This window comes from Pleurodeles waltl, chromosome 11 (assembly GCF_031143425.1).
Source record: "Pleurodeles waltl isolate 20211129_DDA chromosome 11, aPleWal1.hap1.20221129, whole genome shotgun sequence".
In the NCBI taxonomy this organism is placed as follows: Eukaryota; Metazoa; Chordata; class Amphibia; order Caudata; family Salamandridae; genus Pleurodeles; species Pleurodeles waltl.
In genome coordinates this window covers 573,802,484-573,825,278 of record NC_090450.1, presented here as the reverse complement: position 1 = coordinate 573,825,278, position 22,795 = coordinate 573,802,484, and the positions used below count along the sequence as shown (strand labels likewise).

The window sequence follows — 22,795 nt, the reverse complement described above, 5'->3', positions numbered from 1 at the left end:
CCACTGCTGACCAGTGCTAAAATGCAAGTGTTGTCGGGCTAAATAGTATTGGTGATTGGTTTATTCATGATTGGCATATCCGATTTGCTAGTAAGTACCTAGCATAGTGCACCATATGTGCCCGCGGCCTGTAAATCAAATGCTACTAGTGGGTCTGAAGCACTGATTGTGCCACTCACAGGAGTAGCCTTATAAACACGTCTCAGACCTGTCACTGCAGTGTCTGTGTGGGCAATTTCAACTGCCAGTTTGACCTGGCAAGTGTACCCACTTGACAGGCCCAAACCTTCCCTTCTACTACATGTAAGTCACCCCTAAGGCAGGCCCAAGGCAGCCCAATGGGAAGGGTGCAGTGTATTTATGCACTGGTGTGCTTTGCATGTCCTGATAGTGAAATACTGCTACATTTGTTTTTCACTATTGCAAGGCCTATTTCTCTCATAGGTTAACATGAGGATTGCCTTGAAATATCCTGTAAGTGTAATTTCTCTTTGGGAGCAGATAGAGATCCGGAGTTTGGGGTCTTTGAACTCACAATTTAAAAATACATCAGTGGGTGAAGTTGGTTTTTAAATTTTAAGTTTGAAAATGACACTTTTAGAAAGTGGGCATTTTATTGCTTAGCCATTCTGTGCCTCTTGCCTGGCTGTGGAATACACGTCTGGGTCAGGATGACAGCTGGGCTGTTTTCAAATTCACTCTACAGTGTAGAGTGGGTGTACCCCACATATCCTGATGGGTCTTCCCGGGTTAGAGTGGTGGGAGGAGCTCACCGTTGCACCCGAATAGGGCTGTGCCTGACCTTACACAAAGCAGTCTTTAACCCCCTGGAGTGCGTCTGGGGCCAGAGCATTGTGCACTGCAAAGACTTTCCTTTGAAGTTTGCCCTCTTCAAAGGCAGAAAGGAGTAAGTATTGAGCCTATGAGATCACAACTGCAGAACACTGCTGGACTGAGGACATTCTGCCAGGAAGAAGAGCAGGATGCTGCAGGAGGACCTGCCACTCTGGCTGTTGCTTTGTTGTGCTGGCCTGATGCTTCGGTCCTTGGAGTGAAAGGACCGTACTTTGCTTTCTACAGCCTGCTTTCCAAGGTTCTCCAATGGCTTGAACTGAGCTTGCCTCCTGGTAAGAAGTCACAGTGACATCAAAGACTTTTCTGCCAGTGCCAGGACTCTTCTGCTGAGAGGCCTAACTTGGCAAGTAGTGCCAAATCCAGTCCTTGGAAGTGGAAATTGGTGTCCTGAGGAAGAAAAACTGACGCAGTGGATGGCCGTGGCTGAAAATTGCTGCATTGCTGGGCTTGTGGCAGAATAATCGATGCAGCGCCTTGCTTGCGGTGGAAGGATCGACAGCACCTGTAGGACCGTTGAAGCACCTGTGCCACGACGGCTATATCACAGAGTCTGGATTTTCAGACGCATCGTCCCTGGGCGTTGTTTTCACATTCACCCCGCACAGCAGCAAGGAACTGAGGGTGCAGGACCAGAAACCGATGCATCCCCTCTCCTGCGGGGAGAGAACAGATGCATCACCTTCCCTGCCAGCAAGGAACCAACTCATCACTTTGTTTTCCGTCACCTCGCCTCCTGTGCAGCCCACATCATCTTTGTTTTTGGCGCATTCCTAGGTACATTGTGTTAAAGAGATAACCATTGTTTCCTTTGGATTGCAACTCTTTAAAAGTGATATTTTCGCTTGTGCATGTTGGATTTTTGTTATTTTGGTCCTGTTTTATTCAGATAAATATTAGCTGTTTTTGTAAACAGGGCGTGGAAACCGTGTGTGTGTGTGTGTGTGAGAGAGTGAGTGCGACTGTGCGTGTGAGTGTGACTGTGTGTGTGTGTGTGTGTGTGTGTGTGTGTGAGCGAGTGTGTGTGTGTGTACAAATACTTTACAGATTGCGTCTGAGATAAACTTGACTGCTCGTGCCAAGCTACCAAGGGGGAGAGCAAGGGTTATTTTAGCTGTGTGGCTCTCAATATATTTTAGAGAGAATCTCAGCAAATCTCCGCTGTTTATATTTTTACAGCTCCTGACCTGGAAGAAGTTAGCAAAACCCCAGGCGACCACGCATATTTTTCGGTCCCTGCTTATTTGCACAAACGTGGCTGAATTAGTGCAATACCAGCCAGAGACACTTCTTGAATATCAGAAGATAGAAGTACTCTCTGCAGAGCGAAAGGTGAGCCTCTTGCTCACCTGACAATGAGCTCTTACCCTGAAGCCGCCGCCGGTTGACATTATGATTTTGACGTTTGTACTGCGACATCTTTGAAGCTTCAGAGGATCACCAGTACTGAAGAAGATCTAAGGGAGAGAGACTAGTATTAGGAACACCCAATAGCAATAACAAGAGGCAAAACAATCATGTAAGTGCAATTCAGAGGGAGATTTACTGTACAAACCTGAAAGGCAAATGGGGAATAACAACAACTCAATGTCTGGCGGTAGTGAGGTTTTATATAGCCCTGCAATATCTGCCTGGAAATGGGTTTAAAAAAAATAAAAGTTTGCCTATCGCTCCCATCGGCGGGATTCCCTACTATGCTATGTAAGATAAAAGCACGATTTCGAACCTAGTCAAGGTATACTCGGCAGAGGATTTTAGCAAATGGTTGAAAAACTGAACTACCCAAAATGCAACGTGGGTCATTAGAATCTGCCACCTGCAAGCCATTAACAGACTCACATTCGCATGAACAACTTAGGAAAATGAAGCTAAAACAAAAATGTTCCTTGCACACCTAGAAACTGCGGGTATGGAGAGAAGGGGAGGGGGCTCCCAGCCCAAACACACTGTGAAAACAGCGACAACCTAAATATGTCAATAACCTGTCCAAAAGCTTGCTCTCGTAGCAAGTGCACATCTAACACGTTGCCACTTGCTCGTCAACATTAGTTGCTACAATCAGGGCAGCAGGAGAATATTACACAAGCTACCACTGAACAACAAGGCAGCAAGTTATAAGGAAACACCAACCCATGCTCTGGGCTGCCCAAATACCATTCAACCTGGCCTGGTTGCAACACATACTTGTCAGTCCAGCCTCAAAAATGAAAACCACCAATATGCCAAGCACCAACCATGGCAATTTTAAACCACTCCAAAAACATGAGGAAAAATAAACTCTTTGCTCAAAATCACCCCCCTATATGAAACAAAAGGGCTTTAAAGAATACATGTAACACTTGACAAGTTCAATGCTACTATTTTTATATATGGGTTCTATATTGAAAACAAACAGGTACTACCTACCTTTCATGCATACCAGTGGCCCCGCGGTGATTTAAACTTAACAGGTTGGAAACCCCATATTTAGACATATACAATCCCGTAGATGCAATGTATCACCTAACAGGAGTACCTAAAATATCTTACAGCAAGTGTTATTACAATATGATTATACCTTAATCATGACACAAAAAAAAAGTAACAACTTCTTTAAACAAAAATATAAATGCAAATATTAAACGCACATCTAAGACCGTCCGATTACACAAATCGATATATATAAAGGCCTCTTCAGAATTAATCTTCAAAAGAAAACAGTTTAACTGGCTTTCCCGTAAAAAGCCGCTTTTATATGCTCTGCAAGGAAACCAGCAAATCAACTTATATCTACAGCGTTTAAAAGTTGTTTATAATCATCGTTTTGGGATCCAAACTCCAGATGTGAATTCAGCTCAAAATGCTGTGCCATTATAAACCACATCAAAGGCTAGAATACCACCTTCCTAGACATATTTCTCAGTCTGACCACTACACTTAATAAAAGAACAAAGATCTCTGAAATCTAAATAATGCATACCTTGAGAGCTGCTAAAGTAATCAGTCAGCGGCGATAACCCAGGCTTCATACAGAGTCCTTCTCAACTGTATAGGGCACCACACTGATCACTATGCTACCCACAAAAATACTTTCTTCACTCACTGCAGGAACTAGGACATACCAAAAGATCATATTGACCCACTAATACAAATTTGGCAGATACCAAAAAGGGGACCAGCTGGTGCACGACTTCTAATCAACAAGGATAATTCTCTAGGGCAGGGGTCTTCAAACTTGCCCACTCTCCCCCTCCCCACGATTTTTTTCTCCACACTGGGAAAGGGGACATTACAAAGTTTAAATACCACTGCTCTGGGTGAGTTTACTATACAAATGCAACAGCTCACAGTGGGCTGATGAATCCTTAATAACATGAGATTGGCTTTACACATAAATAAGAGACTAAGGGCCTGAAGGGTTTGGCAGTTGAGGTGCACCTTTTTACAGGTGCACTATCTCCTATGGTGCTTGGATCAGAGTATCCCATCTATCTACCAAACTCTAAATCAGGCCCCGATTTATTATTCCCATCTGAGAGATCTCCCTTGTATCCCGGAGGACAAGCAGAAAGACCTAACCCTTCATGACTTTTTAATCCTTAGTGATACAGCAGATCAAGAAATTCTCTGGAAAAAGATGACCTGAATGGCAGGACTGCCTAAAACAGCACGAAGCTGGGTAGGCCCCTTCCAATTAAATGAAAAGTGTAATGCCAAACAGGTGCAGCAAACGTTTTTTTTTTTTTTTTAAAAGGGACATTTTTAAGACCACATTTTGGTGGGAAGCAATACAAATTACAACAAGCTTTTGCAATGCAAAGGGTCTCGTGTTTGCTTGTGTTAGAGCTAATAGCGTTGTAAAATCGTAACTGGACGTTTCTTGCCACATAAATTAAAAATGAAAAGTAAAACAGTTGGCATAAGCAAACTAATTCAAAGCGCCACTGCCGCCATGAGCGTGATGGAGAGACACAAAAGGAAAAGTAAGTTCGCTCACAGCCAAACGTATCGGCAAACATGCAATTATCCATGTAACAAGCTCGATGGTCAAGGCAGTAACAAAACTGCCCCAAGGAGAGACAAGGCATTTACCAATATTAACAAAGAATTTTAGAAAGGCAAGCCCATGAACCAGTGATAGTGATGGGCATGCGGTGGGCATGGTTAAAAGCACACAGATCACAACACGCCAGAGTGCCTGGGTGCTCAACCTAAAAAGGTCAGTTTGCTGCATGAGTGCCACATGATTCACTACATCCTGACAGCACTAATTCGGGCTCAAGTGTGTCTCCATCATCAATGTTGTTTTTATGTAAAACCAAAGGCTAAAATGATAGGCTCTAGTTAAGTGAAAATGTCAGTTGAAAAATATCATTTTTAAATTCACCGAAACACGGAATTTCACACGTTTTAGTTTACTGAGCAAATGACGACTTGTAACCCTGCTGAGCCCTACTTATGACATCACATATTACATCACTCATGACATGTTCAATGCCATCAGTGATAAAATCTCAAATGACATTGATAGCATCACTGATGGCATATTAATAAGTGCAACAGCTTGACATACGCTTCTGGCACTGAAAGATATTTAGTGAGCTATACCTAGAGCAAATATGATATAGCTTTGATATTGCTAATAAGCATAGGCAATATACTTTGCCTCCCAACAGGACTTGTATGATTGAAGTCTGCTATCTGAGGAAAGTTATGCGCAAGGTGCTGCTTTTGCGTAGCAGGGGCTGGGACACCTAATGGGGCATATGTGCCTATATGGTGTAGACTCTCTGTGAAACGCTGGGCTCACTGTGAAAAGTGTGAGTGGCAGGAGCATTGGTACCTACTGGAGCTAGGGTGTCTGAAGAAAGGGGACTCACCATAAAAATGTATGCATATACGGTGGATGTGTATAGTAGGGGTTTGGCCACCCAACGGGGCTAGTGCCTAGAGGGTGTGAGCTGCAGTGTTATTTTATAAAAGTACATAGTAAATCGAACAGATTAGTGGATTGTGTGATCAGTGATGTAATTGAACATGTTACAAGTAATATAATGAGAGGTTATAAGCAGTGCGTGGGCAAACAAGTTATAGTTAGCTCATTAAGATACAATGGGCGCATTTCAGTGTTCCTTTATAGTTAAATCTGTATTTTAATTGGTATTTTCAGCTAACTAGAACGTCACTTTAACCTTTGTTTTTTTCCGAAGAATTTCTACGTTTTTGTTTTATATATAAAGCAAGATTCGATATCACCATACCCCAACAATCACTCCAAACTCTTTGGGAATTTTTTCCATTGGATGTCTATGTTATTTTTAAAGAAAATATGATCTTACCACCATATCCAATTATAATGTCACTGACCTGTGACAGTTAAGCCTTGCATCCAACCACACTGTGGGTGACCAACCTCATTCCTTGCAGTCCAGCCCTTGAAAGCTCATCACAATAAAGGAGTGTCATTTAAAAAACAAATTGCAGGTTTACTAGCTTCATCTAGGAGTCACCACATCAATGTACGAAAGACAAGCCTACTGGCTTTGACAAACTGACCACACCAATATACAAGGCAAGCCTACTGGCTCTGTTAAGGGGTCCTCACATTATTATATGAAGGCATACTCAAGGGGTGACCACATCATTGTATGAAGCTATGCCTTTGTCAAAGGTTGACCACCTCAATATACAAGATAAGCCTATTGGCTTTTCCAAGAGTTCACCACATCACTGTACAAAGACAAGTCTACTGGATTTGTTAAGGAACGACCACACCATTCATAACTATATCACAGCAAGCCTATCAGCTTTGTCAACAATATGATACTGCATTGAAACTCTCATTTACACTCCTCCTGCAACACAGTGCAGTCACAATACCAATCTTGTGGGCAGAATGCTAAGAAACACCATCTACTTTTCTTGAAGTCATACTGTATCCACCCCAGGTAACACAGTGTTACTTTCATTAAAAGATTTAAGAGGGGGTGAGCTGTTCTCCCTGCAGCCCCCACAACAGTTCTGTACCATATTGTGGTGTCCATGCCAAGACTGATGAACCACAAAGCAAGAGAATAATATGCAAGTTAGCGCACCAAGGGTTATAACAGGGTGCTCCTGGCTGGAAGGAGTTATTAAAGGGGGGGAGGGGAGGTAATTTGTGTGTGTGGGTGGGGGGTGTCTCGAGAAACACCCTCCACCACCTCAACGGTTAAAGAGTGTGTAGTGTGAAGCCATCATATGGCTCACCAGACAGGTGTGAAAGTGTACTTGTCCATCAGAGGACGTGCTACCGAGTTCTACATCTGTAAAACAATTCACTCTTCCATTCGGTGCAAAGCTAAAAGTATTGTTATGGCTATGTTTTTATTATATCAAAGCTCTGGTAACACCAGGCTCTGAATATGGCAGGAATCATATTATTGTATTTTTTTGATTGTTCAACAATTGCTATTTGTTTTAGGATTGTAGCATGAGTGAGTTTATGCCACATTTCTCATTACACCTGGCTCTGCAAATGTAAGAGCTCCACTTTTGTCAGTTGTGATAATGGTAGTACTATGACTAGTACACGACTCCCATTATGTCAGAGGAATGAACATCCAAGTATCAGATTAATAGAGAACTCTTTAATTTAGGATTCAGGTGTACATACATGGAGGTTGCAATAGTGGGTACAAACTGTACACTTACTTTTTATCATCTGTCATTCATTTCTGATATGATCTATGTAGTAATAGGCTGGATTGATAAATGTATATTTAAGGGGTTTGGACGTGGAGGACAGGAGGCCATATCTATTAAATATTTATTAGGCAGGTCACTAAACGTGACCCAGGGTTTTTAGCTATGAACACAAGGATTGTAGCCTTCAAGATACAGGAGAAATAGGAAACGTGTATTTTTTTTTTGTTCCACTCACAGGTCATGGTCCTGTTCGACCTAGTCTTAAAACTGAACGACAACAGTTACCTCACACTTACCCAGGTACCAGGATCTACCACTTCATGTAGTTAGGAAGCCTGCACTCTAGGTTCCTACATGTGCACCAAGTAGAGTAAGATAAAAGCATATTTCTTAGGCCTAGCCTTACATCCCAAAAACAAGGGTAAGATGCGACATATGCTAAAGTATAGACGCTGACTTCCAACTATTCGCTCTTCTATCCGCTTGCACAATTTACCTGCAGTTACTCCCTTGACCACGGCCCTATTCTTTATTCAGAATGCCCTGTCTCACCGTGACTCTCCTCTTCTTGAAATGGAGGGATTCGTTCCACAGGCTTATCACCTACTCGTGGAGGAGGGGGTTTATCAACGGATTAGTACATCTGACACACAAAAAAATAGGTAAAACCTTTAAGGGGGGGCGGACTCCTTTGTCAGCAGTGACACACTCGTATCCTCAATCTGAGGAAGAAGTGTTTTTTCGCAGCTCTTCCGCAACCCACCACCCAACACAAAAGCTTTTCAGGGTGAGGGGTATCTTAAAACACAAGCTTCTCCGGGCACCACTTCCGGAATCGGACAATGTATTTTTTGCGACCCCACTTTTCAATTGATGGGGGGTGGGAATCTCCAAGAAACCCGGCCTTCGGTTTGCACGCTAAATCGTAACTTGCATCGTGGCTCGTATGTGCCGTTTTCTTTACTCGAAATGAGAGCGAAACATATTATCGTTGCTCTATCGTTACCCTTCGCCTCGGCTACCCCTCCCGACCCACACTTACCGTCAGCTCGATAGACACAGGCCCGGAAACAGCGCCACAGACCGACCGGAAATGACGGGTCTGCAAATAGAAATATCATAGAGTAAGGGCGCTCCGGCTTTCCAACAGCCGGAAGTACCATTAGCCTTGGAACTGTGGAGGACTCCATTACCATAGAGTATGACGATCTCTAGACCTTTGTGTGTTTACTGTGTGTTTCGTGGTAGAGCGTGCATCTATCACGAACGACCAGGGGTTTTAGCTCCTTCCACCGGTTTTTGTCCGTTTGAGCGAGTGGGAAAGCTGTTTACGTGAACAAGCCTATGTGCATTCACGCCTAACAGCTCATCGAAAAATACTCTGCCCAAGACCAGGTCCAAGAAATAAAAATAACAGTCTGCTTTGTTGGCGCCTTCCTACTAAGATCAATATGAAGTGTTCCCGGTGGACCGAGAACACCGTTCAAAAGTTTTGTTGCTCTTCAACTGGACCTGAGCAACACAATGATAATGCCAATTACAACGTAAATAGTGAAGCACATTAGGTAGGGTGAGGTCTAAAATTATGAAGGTTTATTAAAAGGATTCATAACGTAACAAAAATTAAATGGTTAGGAGACATCCAGTTAACCCCTCCTATGCCGAGCCCTTTTTTTTGTCTATTTGGGGCAGTTCGCGCTTAGGCCCTCATACCTTTTTGTTCACATAAGCTACCCACGCCAAATTTGCGTCCTTTTTTCCCCAACATCCTAGGGATTCTAGAGGTACCCAGACTTTGTGGGTTCCCCAGAAGGAGGCCAAGAAATTATACAAAATACAGTGAACATTTCGTTTTTTTTAAAAAAAGGGGCTGTAGAAGAAGGCTTGTGGTTTTCCCCCTGAAAATGGCATCAACAAAGGGTTTGCGGTGCTAAAATCACCAGCTTTCAGGAACAGGCAGACTTGAATCAGAAAACCCAATTTTTCAACACAATTTTTGCATTTTACTGGGACATACCCAATTTTTACGTTTTTTTGTGCTTTCAGCCTCCTTCAAGCCAGTGACAGAAATGGGCGTGAAACCAATGCTGGATCCCAGAAACCGAAACATTTCGGAAAAGTAGACAAAATTCAGAATTCAGCAAGGGGTAATTTGTGTAGATCCTACAAGGGCTTCCTACAGAAAATAACAACTGGAAAAAAAAATAATGAAATTGAGGTGAAAAAAATGCAAATTTTCTCTACGTTTTGCTCTAACTTTTTCCTGCAATGTCAGATTTTTTAAAGCACTATACCGTTACGTCTGCTGGACTCTTCTGGTTGCGGAGATATATAGGACTTGTAGGTTCATTAAGAACTCTAGGTACCCAGAGCCAATAAATGAGCTGCACCCTGCAGTGGGTTTTCATTCTGTACCGGGTATACAGCAATTCATTTGCTGAAATATAAAGAGTAAAAAATAGCTATCAAGAAAACCTTTGTATTTCCAAAATGGGCACAAGATAAGGTGTTGAGGAGCAGTGGTTATTTGCACATCTCTGAATTCCGGGGTGCCCATACTGGCATGTGAATTACAGGGCATTTCTCAAATAGACGTATTTTTTACACACTCTCTTATATTTGGAAGGAAAAAATGTAGAGAAAGACAAGGGGCAATAACACTTGTTTGGCTATTCTATGTTCCCCCCAAGTCTCCCGATAAAAATGGTACCTCACTGGTGTGGGTAGGTCTAGCGCCCGCGGCAGGAAATGCCTCAAAACACTACGTGGACACATCCCATTTTTTGACTGAAAACAGAGGTGTTTTTTTGCAAAGTGCCTACCTGTAGATTTTGGCCTCTAGCTCAGCCGGCACCTAGGGAAACCTACCAAACCTGTGCATTTGTGAAAACTAGAGACCTAGGGGACTCCAAGATTGGGTGGCTTCTGGGGCTCTGACCAGGTTCTGTTACCCAGAATCCTTTGCAAACCTCAAAATGTAGCTAAAAAAACACATTTTCCTCACATTTCGGTGACAGAAAGTTCTGGAATCTGAGAGGAGCCACAAATTTCCTTCCACCCAGCGTTCCCCCAAGTCTCCCGATAAAAATGATACCTCACTTGTGTGGGTGGGCCAGGTGCCTGCAACAGAATAAGGCCAAAAACTTGTAGAAATAGAGGGGATAGCACAACGAGTTGATAAGGACATATTCTTCTTTTATACATCTTTAGGCTGACTCTGCTTTGGGGACTGTAAAGAAATGGCTCCCTGTTGCAGTTACCCCCCACTTTTTGCCTGATACTGATGCTGACTTGACTGAGAAGTGTGCTGGGACCCTGCTAACCAGGCCCCAGCACCAGTGTTCTTTCACCTCAAATGTACCATTGTCTCCACAATTGGCACAACCCTGGCACCCAGGTAAGCCCCTTGTAACTGGTACCCCTGGTACCAAGGGCCCTGATGCCAGGGAAGGTCTCTAAGAGCTGCAGCATGTCTTATGCCACCCTAGGGACCCCTCACTCAGCACAGACACACTGCTTGCCAGCTTGTGTGTGCTGGTGGGGAGAAAATGACTAAGTCTACATGGCACTCCCCTACAGGGTGCCATGCCAACCTCACACTGCCTATGGCATAGGTAAGACACCCCTCTAACAGGCCTTACAGCCCTAAGGCAGGGTGCACTATACCACAGGTGAGGGCATAGGTGCATGAGCACTATGCCCCTACAGTGTCTAAGCAAAACCTTAGACATTGTAAGTGCAGGGTAGCCATAAGAGAAAATGGTCTGGGAGTCTGTTAAAAACGAACTCCACAGCTCCATAATGGCTACACTGAATACTGGGAAGTTTAGTATCAAACTTCTCAGAATAATAAACCCAAACTGATGCCAGTGTTGGATTTATTAAAAAATGCACACAGAGGGCATCTTAGAGACACCCCCTGTATTTTACCCAATTGTTCAGTGCAGGACTGACTGGTCTGTGCCAGCCTGCTGCTGAGAGACGAGTTTCTGACCCCATGCGGTGAGAGCCTTTGTGCTCTCTGAGGACAGAAACAAAGCCTGCTCTGGGTGGAGGTGCTTCACACCTCCCCCCTGCAGGAACTGTAACACCTAGCAGTGAGCTTCAAAGGCTCAAGCTTCGTGTTACAATGCCCCAGGGCACTCCAGCTAGTGGAGATGCCCGCCCCCTGGACCCAGCCCCCACTTTTGGAGGCAAGTCCAGGAGAGATAATGAGAAAAACAAGGAGGAGTCACTGGCCAGTCAGGACAGCCACTAAGGTGTCCTGAGCTGAGGTGACTCTGACTTTTAGAAATCCTTCATCTTGTAGAAAGAGGATTCCCCCAATAGGAATAGGGATGCGCCCCCCTCCCCTCAGGGAGGAGGCACAAAGAGGGTGTACCCACCCTCAAGGACAGTAGCCATTGGCTACTGCCCTCCCAGACCTAAACACACCCCTAAATTTAGTATTTAAGGGCTTCCCTGAACCTAAGAATTTAGATTCCTGCAACTTACGAAGAAGAGGACTGCTGAGCTGAAAAACCCATGCAGAGAAGACGGAGACACCAACTGCTTTGGCCCCAGCCCTACCGGCCTGTCTCCCTCCTTCAGAAGAAAACTGCTCCAGCGACGCTTTCCCCAGGACCAGCGACCTCTGAATACTCAGAGGACTGCCCTGCTTCCAAAAGACCAAGAAACTCCCGAGAACAGCGTCCCTGTTCAACAAAGACTGCAACTTTGTTTCCAGAGGAGCAGATTTAAAGACCCCTGCAATCCCCGCAAGAGGCGTGAGACTTGCAACACTGCACCCGGCGACCCCGACTCGACTGGTGGAGAAACAACGCTACAGGGAGGACCCCCCGGCGACTCCAAGACTGTGAGTAACCAAAGTTGTCCCCCCTGAGCCCCCACAGCGACGCCTGCAGAGGGAATCCCGAGGCTCCCCCTGACCGCGACTGTCTGATTCCCAGATCCCGACGCCTGGAAAAGACCCTGCACCCGTAGCCCCCAGGACCTGAAGGATCGGAACTCCAGTGCAGGAGTGACCCCCAGGAGGCCCTCTCCCTTGCCCAGGTGGTGGCTGCCCCGAGGAGCCCCCCCCCTTGCCTGCCTGCATCGCTGAAGAGACCCCTTGGTCTCCCATTGATTCCTATTGCAAACCTGACGATTGTTTGCACACTGCACCCGGCCGCCACCGCGCTGCTGAGGGTGTACTTTCTGTGTGGACTTCTGTCCCCCCCGGTGCCCTACAAAACCCCCCTGGTCTGCCCTCAGAAGACACGGGTACTTACCTGCTGGCAGACTGGAACCGGGGCACCCCCTTCTCCATTGAAGCCTATGTGTTTTGGGCACCACTTTGAACTCTGCACCTGACTGGCCCTGAGCTGCTGGTGTGGTAACTTTGGGGTTGCTCTGAACCCCCAACGGTGGGCTACCTTGGACCCCAATTTGAACCCCGTAGGTGGTTTACTTACCTGCAAGAACTAACAATAACTTACCTTCCCAGGAACTGTTGAAAATTGCAGTGTCCACTTTTAAAATAGCTATATGTGTTTTATGTAAAAAGTATATATGCTATTGTGATTATTCAAAGTTCCTAGCATGCTTACCTGCAATACCTTTCAAATGAGATATTACATGTAGAATTTGAACCTGTGGTTCTTAAAATAAACTAAGAAAATATATTTTTCTATACAAAAACCTATTGGCCTGGAATTGTCTCTGAGTGTGTGTTCCTCATTTATTGCCTGTGTGTATGTACAACAAATGCTTAACACTACTCCTTTGATAAGCCTACTGCTCGACCACACTACCACAAAATAGAGCATTAGTATTATCTCTTTTTGCCACTATCTTACCTCTAAGGTGAACCCTTGGACTCTGTGCATACTATTCCTTACTTTGAAATAGTGCATACAAAGCCAACTTCCTACATTGGTGGCAGCGGTGGGATACAAGACTTTGCATTTGCTGGACTACTCAGCCAATACCTGATCACACGACAAGTTCCAAAAATTGTCATTAGAAATTGATTTTTGCAATTTGAACTATTTTTCTAAATTCTTAAAAAGTCCTGCTAGGGCCTTGTGTTAGTCCCTGTTAGCATTTCTTTTAGAGTTTAAAAGTTTTGTGAAAGTTTGAATTCGAACCTAGAACTAGTTTTAGATTCTTAAAAAGTATTCCAACTTTTAGAAACATAATGCCTGGTGCAGATGAGAATGTGGTGGAACTCAACCTCACACCTTACCTCCATCTTAAGATGAGGGAGCTAAGGTCTCTCTGCAAAATAAAGAAAATCCCAATTGGCTTAAGACCCTCCAAACAACAGCTCCAGGAGCTCTTGGCAGAGTTTGAAAACGCCAACCCCTCTGAGGATGACAACCCAGATGATGAGGATAGTGAACTGGAGGAGAATTCCCACCTTCCAGTCCTAACTAAGGAACCCGGGGACCCTCAATCCCTGATTCCAACTGTGTTATTCAGAGATGCTGCTTCCCTCACAGGAGGGGCCAGCACCTCTGAAATCGCTGAGGATAGCCTCAGTGAAGATGACCTCCTGTTAGCCAGGATGGCAAAAAGATTGGCTTTGGAGAGACAGCTCCTAGCCATAGAAAGGGAAAGACAAGAGATGGGCCTAGGTCCCATCAATGGTGGCAGCAACTTAAATATGGTCAGAGATTCTCCTGACATGTTGAAAATCCCTAAAGGGATTGTGACTAAATATGAAGATGGTGATGACCTCACTAAATGGTTCACAGCTTTTGAGAGGGCTTGTGCAACCAGAAAAGTAAACAGATCTCACTGGGGTGCGCTCCTTTGGGAAATGTTCACTGGAAAGTGTAGGGATAGACTCCTCACAATCTCTGGAAAAGATGCAGAATCTTATGACCTCATGAAGGGTACCCTGATTGAGGGCTTTGGATTCTCCACTGAGGAGTATAGAATTAGATTCAGGGGGGCTCAAAAATCCTCGAGCCAGACCTGGGTTGATTTTGTAGACTACTCAGTGAAAACACTGGATGGATGGGTAACTGGAAATGAAGTGCATGACTATGTTGGGCTTTATAATTTGTTTATGAAAGAACACATTTTAAGTAACTGCTTCAATGAAAAGTTGCATCAGTATCTGGTAGACCTAGGTCCAATTTCTCCCCAAGAATTGGGAAAGAAGGCAGACCACTGGGTCAAGACTAGGGTAACCAAACCTTCCACTGGGGGGGACCAAAAGAAAGGGGTTACAAAGCCTCCCCAGGAGAAAGTGGGTGACACTAGAAACAAAGAAAAAGAGTCCTCTGTAGGCCCCCAAAAACCAGAACAGGTGGGTGGGCCCCAAGACACAACCCAAAACAAAGGTGGGTACCAGGGTAAGAACTGGGATGCCACTAAGGCATGGTGCCACAACTGTAGACAGACAGGGCACCACACCAAGGACACTTCTTGTCCCAAAAACAAACCCCCTAGCAAAATCCCAGGGGTAACCAGTGTAGCCATTGGGGATGACTTCTCAGATGAGGAGGTCTTCATAGCCTTCAACTGGAAAAAGGGCCCAACAGGTGAGTTGGAGATTCCAGAGGGAAGTAGACACTTCCACCACCTACAGGTGAATGGAATCCCAGCCACTGCCCTGAGAGATACTTGTGCCAGTCACACTATTGTGCATGACAGGCTGGTGTTCTCAAATCAGTACATCCCAGGTGAGATGGCCAGAGTAAGAGTTAGCCCAGACAGGGTCACTGATAGGCCTGTGGCTTTTGTGCCCATAGAAGTGGGTGGGACTTTTAGTTGGAGAAGGGTGGTAGTCAGTACAGACCTCCCCCTTGATTGTCTCCTTGGAAATGACTACCCAGAGGTTAGTCAGAGCCCAAGAGAGGAACTGGTCCAGTGCCAGTCCTCTCCCAATGATTCTGGAGGTGCTGCCCCTGCAGTAACTGCAAGTAGGCCCCAGAAGAAAAAGAAAAGAAAACAGTGTAAGAAGGGTGGACAACCTGTAGCCAAGGTTCCAGCAAGCCAAGGAGATCTTGCTCCAGTAGGGGAGAACTCACAAAATGGCACTGGTAAAGTCCAACCTGTCCCACAAGAAGTCCTGGCTAGTCAGGCAACTGTTAAGCCTGAGTGGGTGGCTCCCCAGCTAACAGAAGAAAGAGTGGAAGAAGGGTGTTTACTACAAGATGTGGTAACCCCCCACTCTAATACAGCAGACAGGCACCCTGAACCCAAAGAAGCCTGTAACTTACCCCTTTCCCTTGTAGGTGAAGAGCTAAAGGTGTGGTTCTGGGCACTGACAGCTGTCAGTGGCCTCTGCTGGGTGTTAGCCTTTATGGCTGCACTATCCTTGGCATGGTGGTCAGACCCCATGCCAAATAGCAAGTTAGGCCCCCTGACCCTGTTGGTCATGATGGGGTTACTCCAGCTCTGGGTAACCTCTTTGGGTAAGCTAGGGGTGACCCTGGCTAAGATAAGATAAGCAGAGGTGGATACCTCTAACCCCAAAATAGAGAGAATGGGTGGAGACATTAAAAGCAAAGACAAGAGGCAGTTCAGATTAGGTCCTATCACTGTGGAAGTGGGTCAGTTCCACAGAGGGAATGACCTGAACAGGAGGGTGTAAGGCAGAGTAGGCCCTGCAACAAACCAGCATATTTCCTCTACTCTTCCTCGCCTGACAGACTAGGAAGACTCTCCCAGCTTTGGCTGAGTCTCCTGGCCTGTGGGCTGGGGGGGGCTTGTGTAAAGAAATGTCTCCCTGTTGCAGTTACCCCCCACTTTTTGCCTGATACTGATGCTGACTTGACTGAGAAGTGTGCTGGGACCCTGCTAACCAGGCCCCAGCACCAGTGTTCTTTCACCTAAAATGTACCATTGTCTCCACAATTGGCACAACCCTGGCACCCAGGTAAGCCCCTTGTAACTGGTACCCCTGGTACCAAGGGCCCTGATGCCAGGGAAGGTCTCTAAGAGCTGCAGCATGTCTTATGCCACCCTAGGGACCCCTCACTCAGCACAGATACACTGCTTGCCAGCTTGTGTGTGCTGGTGGGGAGAAAATGACTAAGTCGACATGGCACTCCCCTACAGGGTGCCATGCCAACCTCACACTGCCTATGGCATAGGTAAGACACCCCTCTAACAGGCCTTACAGCCCTAAGGCAGGGTGCACTATACCACAGGTGAGGGCATAGGTGCATGAGCACTATGCCCCTACAGTGTCTAAGCAAAACCTTAGACATTGTAAGTGCAGGGTAGCCATAAGAGAAAATGGTCTGGGAGTCTGTTAAAAACGAACTCCACAGCTCCATAATGGCTACACTGAATACTGGGAAGTTTAGTATCAAACTTCTCAGAATAATAAACCCAAACTGATGCCAGTGTTGGATTTATTAAAAAATGCACACAGAGGGCATCTTAGAGACACCCCCTGTATTTTACCCAATTGTTCAGTGCAGGACTGACTGGTCTGTGCCAGCCTGCTGCTGAGAGACGAGTTTCTGACCCCATGCGGTGAGAGCCTTTGTGCTCTCTGAGGACAGAAACAAAGCCTGCTCTGGGTGGAGGTGATTCACACCTCCCCCCTGCAGGAACTGTAACACCTAGCAGTGAGCTTCAAAGGCTCAAGCTTCGTGTTACAATGCCCCAGGGCACTCCAGCTAGTGGAGATGCCCGCCCCCTGGACCCAGCCCCCACTTTTGGCGGCAAGTCCAGGAGAGATAATGAGAAAAACAAGGAGGAGTCACTGGCCAGTCAGGACAGCCCCTAAGGTGTCCTGAGCTGAGGTGACTCTGACTTTTAGAAATCCTCCATCTTGTAGAAAGAGGATTCCCCCAATAGGAATAGGGATGCGCCCCCCTCCCCTCAGGGAGGAGGCACAAAGAGGGTGTACCCACCCTCAAGGACAGTAGCCATTGGCTACTGCCCTCCCAGACCTAAACACACCCCTAAATTTAGTATTTAAGGGCTTCCCTGAACCTAAGAATTTAGATTCCTGCAACTTACGAATAAGAGGACTGCTGAGCTGAAAAACCCCTGCAGAGAAGACGGAGATACCAACTGCTTTGGCCCCAGCCCTACCGGCCTGTCTCCCTCCTTCAGAAGAAAACTGCTCCAGCGACACTTTCCCCAGGACCAGCGACCTCTGAATACTCAGAGGACTGCCCTGCTTCCAAAAGACCAAGAAACTCCCGAGAACAGCGGCCCTGTTCAACAAAGACTGCAACTTTGTTTCCAGAGGAGCAGATTTAAAGACCCCTGCAATCCCCGCAAGAAGCGTGAGACTTGCAACACTGCACCCGGCGACCCCGACTCGACTGGTGGAGAAACAACGCTACAGGGAGGACCCCCCGGCAACTCCAAGACTGTGAGTAACCAAAGTTGTCCCCCCTGAGCCCCCACAGCGACGCCTGCAGAGGGAATCCCGAGGCTCCCCCTGACTGCGACTGTCTGATTCCCAGATCCCGACGCCTGGAAAAGACCCTGCACCCGTAGCCCCCAGGACCTGAAGTATCGGAACTCCAGTGCAGGAGTGACCCCCAGGAGGCCCTCTCCCTTGCCCAGGTGGTGGCTACCCCGAGGAGCCCCCCCCCTTGCCTGCCTGCATCGCTGAAGAGACCCCTTGGTCTCCCATTGATTCCTATTGCAAACCTGACGATTGTTTGCACACTGCACCCCGGCCGCCACCGCGCTGCTGAGGGTGTACTTTCTGTGTGGACTTGTGTCCCCCCCGGTGCCCTACAAAACCCCCCTGGTCTGCCCTCAGAAGACACGGGTACTTACCTGCTGGCAGATTGGAACCGGGGCACCCCCTTCTCCATTGAAGCCTATGTGTTTTGGGCACCACTTTGAACTCTGCACCTGACTGGCCCTGAGCTGCTGGTGTGGTAACTTTGGGGTTGCTCTGAACCCCCAATGGTGGGCTACCTTGGACCCCAATTTGAACCCCGTAGGTGGTTTACTTACCTGCAAGAACTAACAATAACTTACCTTCCCAGGAACTGTTGAAAATTGCAGTGTCCACTTTTAAAATAGCTATATGTGTTTTATGTAAAAAGTATATATGCTATTGTGATTATTCAAAGTTCCTAGCGTGCTTACCTGCAATACCTTTCAAATGAGATATTACATGTAGAATTTGAACCTGTGGTTCTTAAAATAAACTAAGAAAATATATTTTTCTATACAAAAACCTATTGGCCTGGAATTGTCTCTGAGTGTGTGTTCCTCATTTATTGCCTGTGTGTATGTACAACAAATGCTTAACACTACTCCTTTGATAAGCCTACTGCTCGACCACACTACCACAAAATAGAGCATTAGTATTATCTCATTTTGCCACTATCTTACCTCTAAGGGGAACCCTTGGACTCTGTGCATACTATTCCTTACTTTGAAATAGTGCATACAGAGCCAACTTCCTACAGGGACCCACACAATTGAGGTGTCATTTTACTTGGGAGACTGAGGGGAACGCTGGGGAGTAGGAATTTTGTGCTGGAGCGGTGATCGTACAAACGAAAGTCAGAAAATATGCTTTTTTTAAGCAAATTCTGAGGTTTGCAGAGGAGTCTGGGTAAGAAAATGTTGGAGGATCCACGCAAGCCACACCTCCCTGGACTCCTTGGGGTGTCTAGTTTTAAAAAATGTCTGGGTTTGGTAGGTTTCCCTAGATGAAGGCCGCACCCAGGACCAAAAACATAGGTTCCCCCTCCCCCCAAACACATGTAGTTTTGTAATATATCATTTTGATGTGTCCACATACGTCTATGATGTGCCAAACACTAAAATTGTGAAAAAAAACGCACTTAGGTTATGTGAAAAAGACCACTCACCCACCAACCAAGTTGGTGGCATGCTTCATCATCGGGGTCTCACCCAAGGCACCTAGCGTGTCACAGGTGTGCTGCGAAGCTTGATTACAGCGGAGCAGGTTTTGTCATTTTTACCACACATACTGGTTGGATTTGGCACGAGGGTGAGTGATGGTTCAGTGGATCAAATTTTATTAACAAGAGATTTCACAAAAATGAAATGCACTGTTAATAACTGAAAGGCCAAAAAACTGAGCCAAAGATTCACAGCTCGTGAGCTGTAAAGCCACGGCAAGGCACCAACCGCTTTACAGTCCATTCACACACCTTTCATACATGACACGCACAAGACCATTCACGCCGCCAGCCACGGGCCCAGCACATTACAACACTCGCATCGACAGACAGCGCCACTCAAGGGCCCGTCACTCACATACGCCCACATGCCTGATACAACAATCACACCAGCTGATGGAAGTGTGTGGACTGGTGTTTGGCTGGCAGTGTGTTGCAGTAGCCAACAGCAAGTCAATATGTACACCCCCAGCCAAGCCCCACTCCACACACAATGGCATCACTTTTTTTTTTTAAACAAAGAAACCCCTAACTAATTAGAAATAATTACAAAACTACAAACACAAAAGCTCTAACTAAGTACATGACAGAAATGCTAACCATGAAACTGAACACATGAAAATACAAAACAGACATGAGTTTACACTCATGGTTGTTCCCAGTAATTCTGCTGGGTGTGGTAATTCTTAAAACAACCACCCACACACAGCCCAGGCTTTGAAGGACAATCTGGGCAGTACATTTGAGTCTCCCTCCGGATACCTCTTCGAAAACACACTCTACATTTCTTAGCTGGAAAGTCTTTTTTGGGTGTGGGAGGAATGTGCTCAGCAAAGTGGCGATCTTTCATTCTAGCCACATCCTCCACCACTGCTTCTCTAGGAACTCTGGCCTGTTCCACCACAATAAGGCTCCCTATCACTGGCTCCTGAAATTTCACAAATGTCATCTTTGACTCTGGAGACCTATCCTTAAACACAATAAAAGCATTAAAAGTTGCTAAGTGGAAAAGGTGAATTGCTAACTTCTTATACCAAAAGTAAGACTTCCGAATAGCAGTATAAGGTTCCAACCTCTGATCAACTCTATCTACACCTCCCAAGTGCTTATTATAATCTAAAATGCACACAGGTTTGCGCACTTCAGCAACCTGGCCCCAAACAGTCACGGGGGAAGTACTCTCATCATGGATGGTACTTAGCATGTAGACATCCCTCCTGTCTGAAAACTTCGAAGCTAGCACCTCATCATTCCGCAAGGCACTGCACTGTCCCCTCTGAAGTTTTTTAGAGACAAGCTCCATTGGATAGCCTTTCCGGTTACAACGAACTGTGCCACAAGCAACAGTGTCCACTCTAAACAATTCCTTGAACAACTGCACTCCAGTGTAAAAGTTATCTACATACAAATGGTGACCTTTGTTGAACAGTCGTCTACCAAGTTCCCACACTCCAAAAGTGGGAGGACAACCAGGGGGGTCAATACTGGAATCCCTACCAGTGTAGACACGGAAATTATACACATATCCTGTACTTCTTTCAGACAGGCATATACAATTTAATTCCACATCGTGCCCTCTTGCTAGGAATGTATTGCCTAAAAACCAAACGACCCTTGAAGAGGACCAAAGACTCGTCCACAGCTATTTCTTTGCCTGGAACATAGACCTCTAAAAACCGATCTACAAAATGATCAAGGACAGGCCTAATCTTAAAAAGACGGTCAGAATCAGGGTGATCTCGTGGCAAGGCTAATGCATTGTCAATAAAATGCAGCATCCTAAGAAGAAGCAAATACCGATTACGACTCATTGTTGCAGGAAATATAGCTGTTGCCATCAAGGGACTAGTAGACCAATAAGAAACCAGTGACGGCTTCCTTATCAACCCCATCAAAAGAGTCAAACCTAAAAATCTTTTCATCGCCTCCAAATTTGTGGGAATCCACTGGGCAGCTCTAGAGTGCGGCCTAAGTCTAGCAGCGTTGTCCCTCAAATACTGCTCCGCATACAAATTAGTCTGCTCAACAATCTCTTCCAAAAACACATCATCCACAAATAACTCAAAGAAATTGACAGGCAAAAAGTTCTCAGTATTGACTCTACACCCCGGGAGACCAGTAAAGGCTGGCAACTCTGGCTGCTCCATGTTTGGGGCAACCCAGAGTTCAGGTCTTCTAACGGGAAACCTTTCAGCCCCAGGTTGTTGCACTAATGGCACATCAGTGTCCTCCTCTGAAACAGGCCCTTCATCTGCACTGAGTGTGGCTTCCTCATCAGAAGATTCCTCTCCAACAGAAACTTCATTGCCAGAATCCCTCACTTCCTCCTCTGCCTCAGATGCAGAATCCGTCTCATAATCATGATCAGACAATGACTCAAAAAGCATACCAACCACCTGCTGAGCGGTCATCCTGCGGCTAGCCATGATCTTTCCTACGAAAATTAACTGGACATATGCACCACCGACAACCAGCACTGTGTAAGATAAGTAATAAAGTGTAGCTTTATTAGTAAGAGTTATAAACTTAAAAACTATACCTCTCACTTGCCTGAAAAAGCTTGAATCACCAGCACCTACTCTGCACAGACACCACAATCACCAATGATATCCCACTAAAAAGAAAGAAAGAAAAGCAAATTAGAAATAAGACAACACAAATATCATTGTGCACAAATCTAAGGACAATTTCACACAAACCTGCATTTAGTACACCACCTACAAACATGTAATTCATGCATGTCAACAATACTCCTTTGGAGTATTGTATTGTATTGTAATCGTATTTATATAGCGTACATTGTTTTTACTTACCTAAAACATGCAACTATGCAAACCGCAAGTCAACCACCGCCAAAACCGCAAGGAGCCACAGCAAAGAAAGCAAAAGCTTTGAACTAGAACAAAAAGGAGGAAAAAAATTATCACAAATGCAAATACTTCATCAGTTGACAAACATCCCACCATCAAGCATTTAGAAATTGGTGCCTAAGTGGATTCTGCCATAGGGGCAGATGGGCCTATTAAAAAATAGGCCTATCTGACCCAAGGAGGGCAGAAAATACCTTTAGTAGTGTGTCCCCAGGGGGAGCGACCATTGCCCAAGGGCCCACCCCCAAACAAAAAACAAACCACACACACACACACTATCCCTGGTGCCTACGTGCCTTGTGCCCCCCTTGGGGGCAGATGGGCCTAACAAAAATAGGCCCATCTGCCCCCAAGTGGGGCAGAAATGGCCAACAGTTCAATGCCCCCCACATAAATAAACATATTTAAAAAAATCCCTGGTATTCTAGTGGTTTCTGCCCCCCTTGGGGGCAGATGAGCCTAAAAATAATAGGCCAATCTGTCCCCAAGGGGGGCAGAAATGGCCTTGGTACACGTGCCCCCAAAGGGGGACGACCCTTGCCCAAGGGTCCCTGG

At 45.8% G+C, this 22,795-nt stretch overlaps 1 protein-coding gene across 5 annotated transcripts in view; it reads right to left on the bottom strand.

Annotated features, from left to right (window-relative positions):
* The window catches only part of CCAR2 (cell cycle and apoptosis regulator 2), a 566,602-nt gene extending 557,938 nt beyond the window's left edge, over window positions 1–8,664 (bottom strand). For 2 of the 5 annotated variants that reach the window (XM_069214048.1, XM_069214051.1), the window contains exons 1-2: window positions 8,561–8,664; window positions 2,220–2,309 (exon numbers count right to left, since the gene is read on the bottom strand). In XM_069214048.1, the coding sequence (XP_069070149.1) occupies window positions 2,220–2,271 (52 nt within the window). In that variant the 5' untranslated portion in view covers window positions 2,272–2,309; window positions 8,561–8,664. Of the gene's footprint in view, window positions 1–2,219; window positions 2,310–8,014; window positions 8,035–8,560 lie in introns of those variants that run through there. The other 3 variants (XM_069214050.1, XM_069214052.1, XM_069214049.1) reach the window with 2 other exon arrangements.
* Between the last annotated feature and the right edge of the window lie 14,131 nt (window positions 8,665–22,795).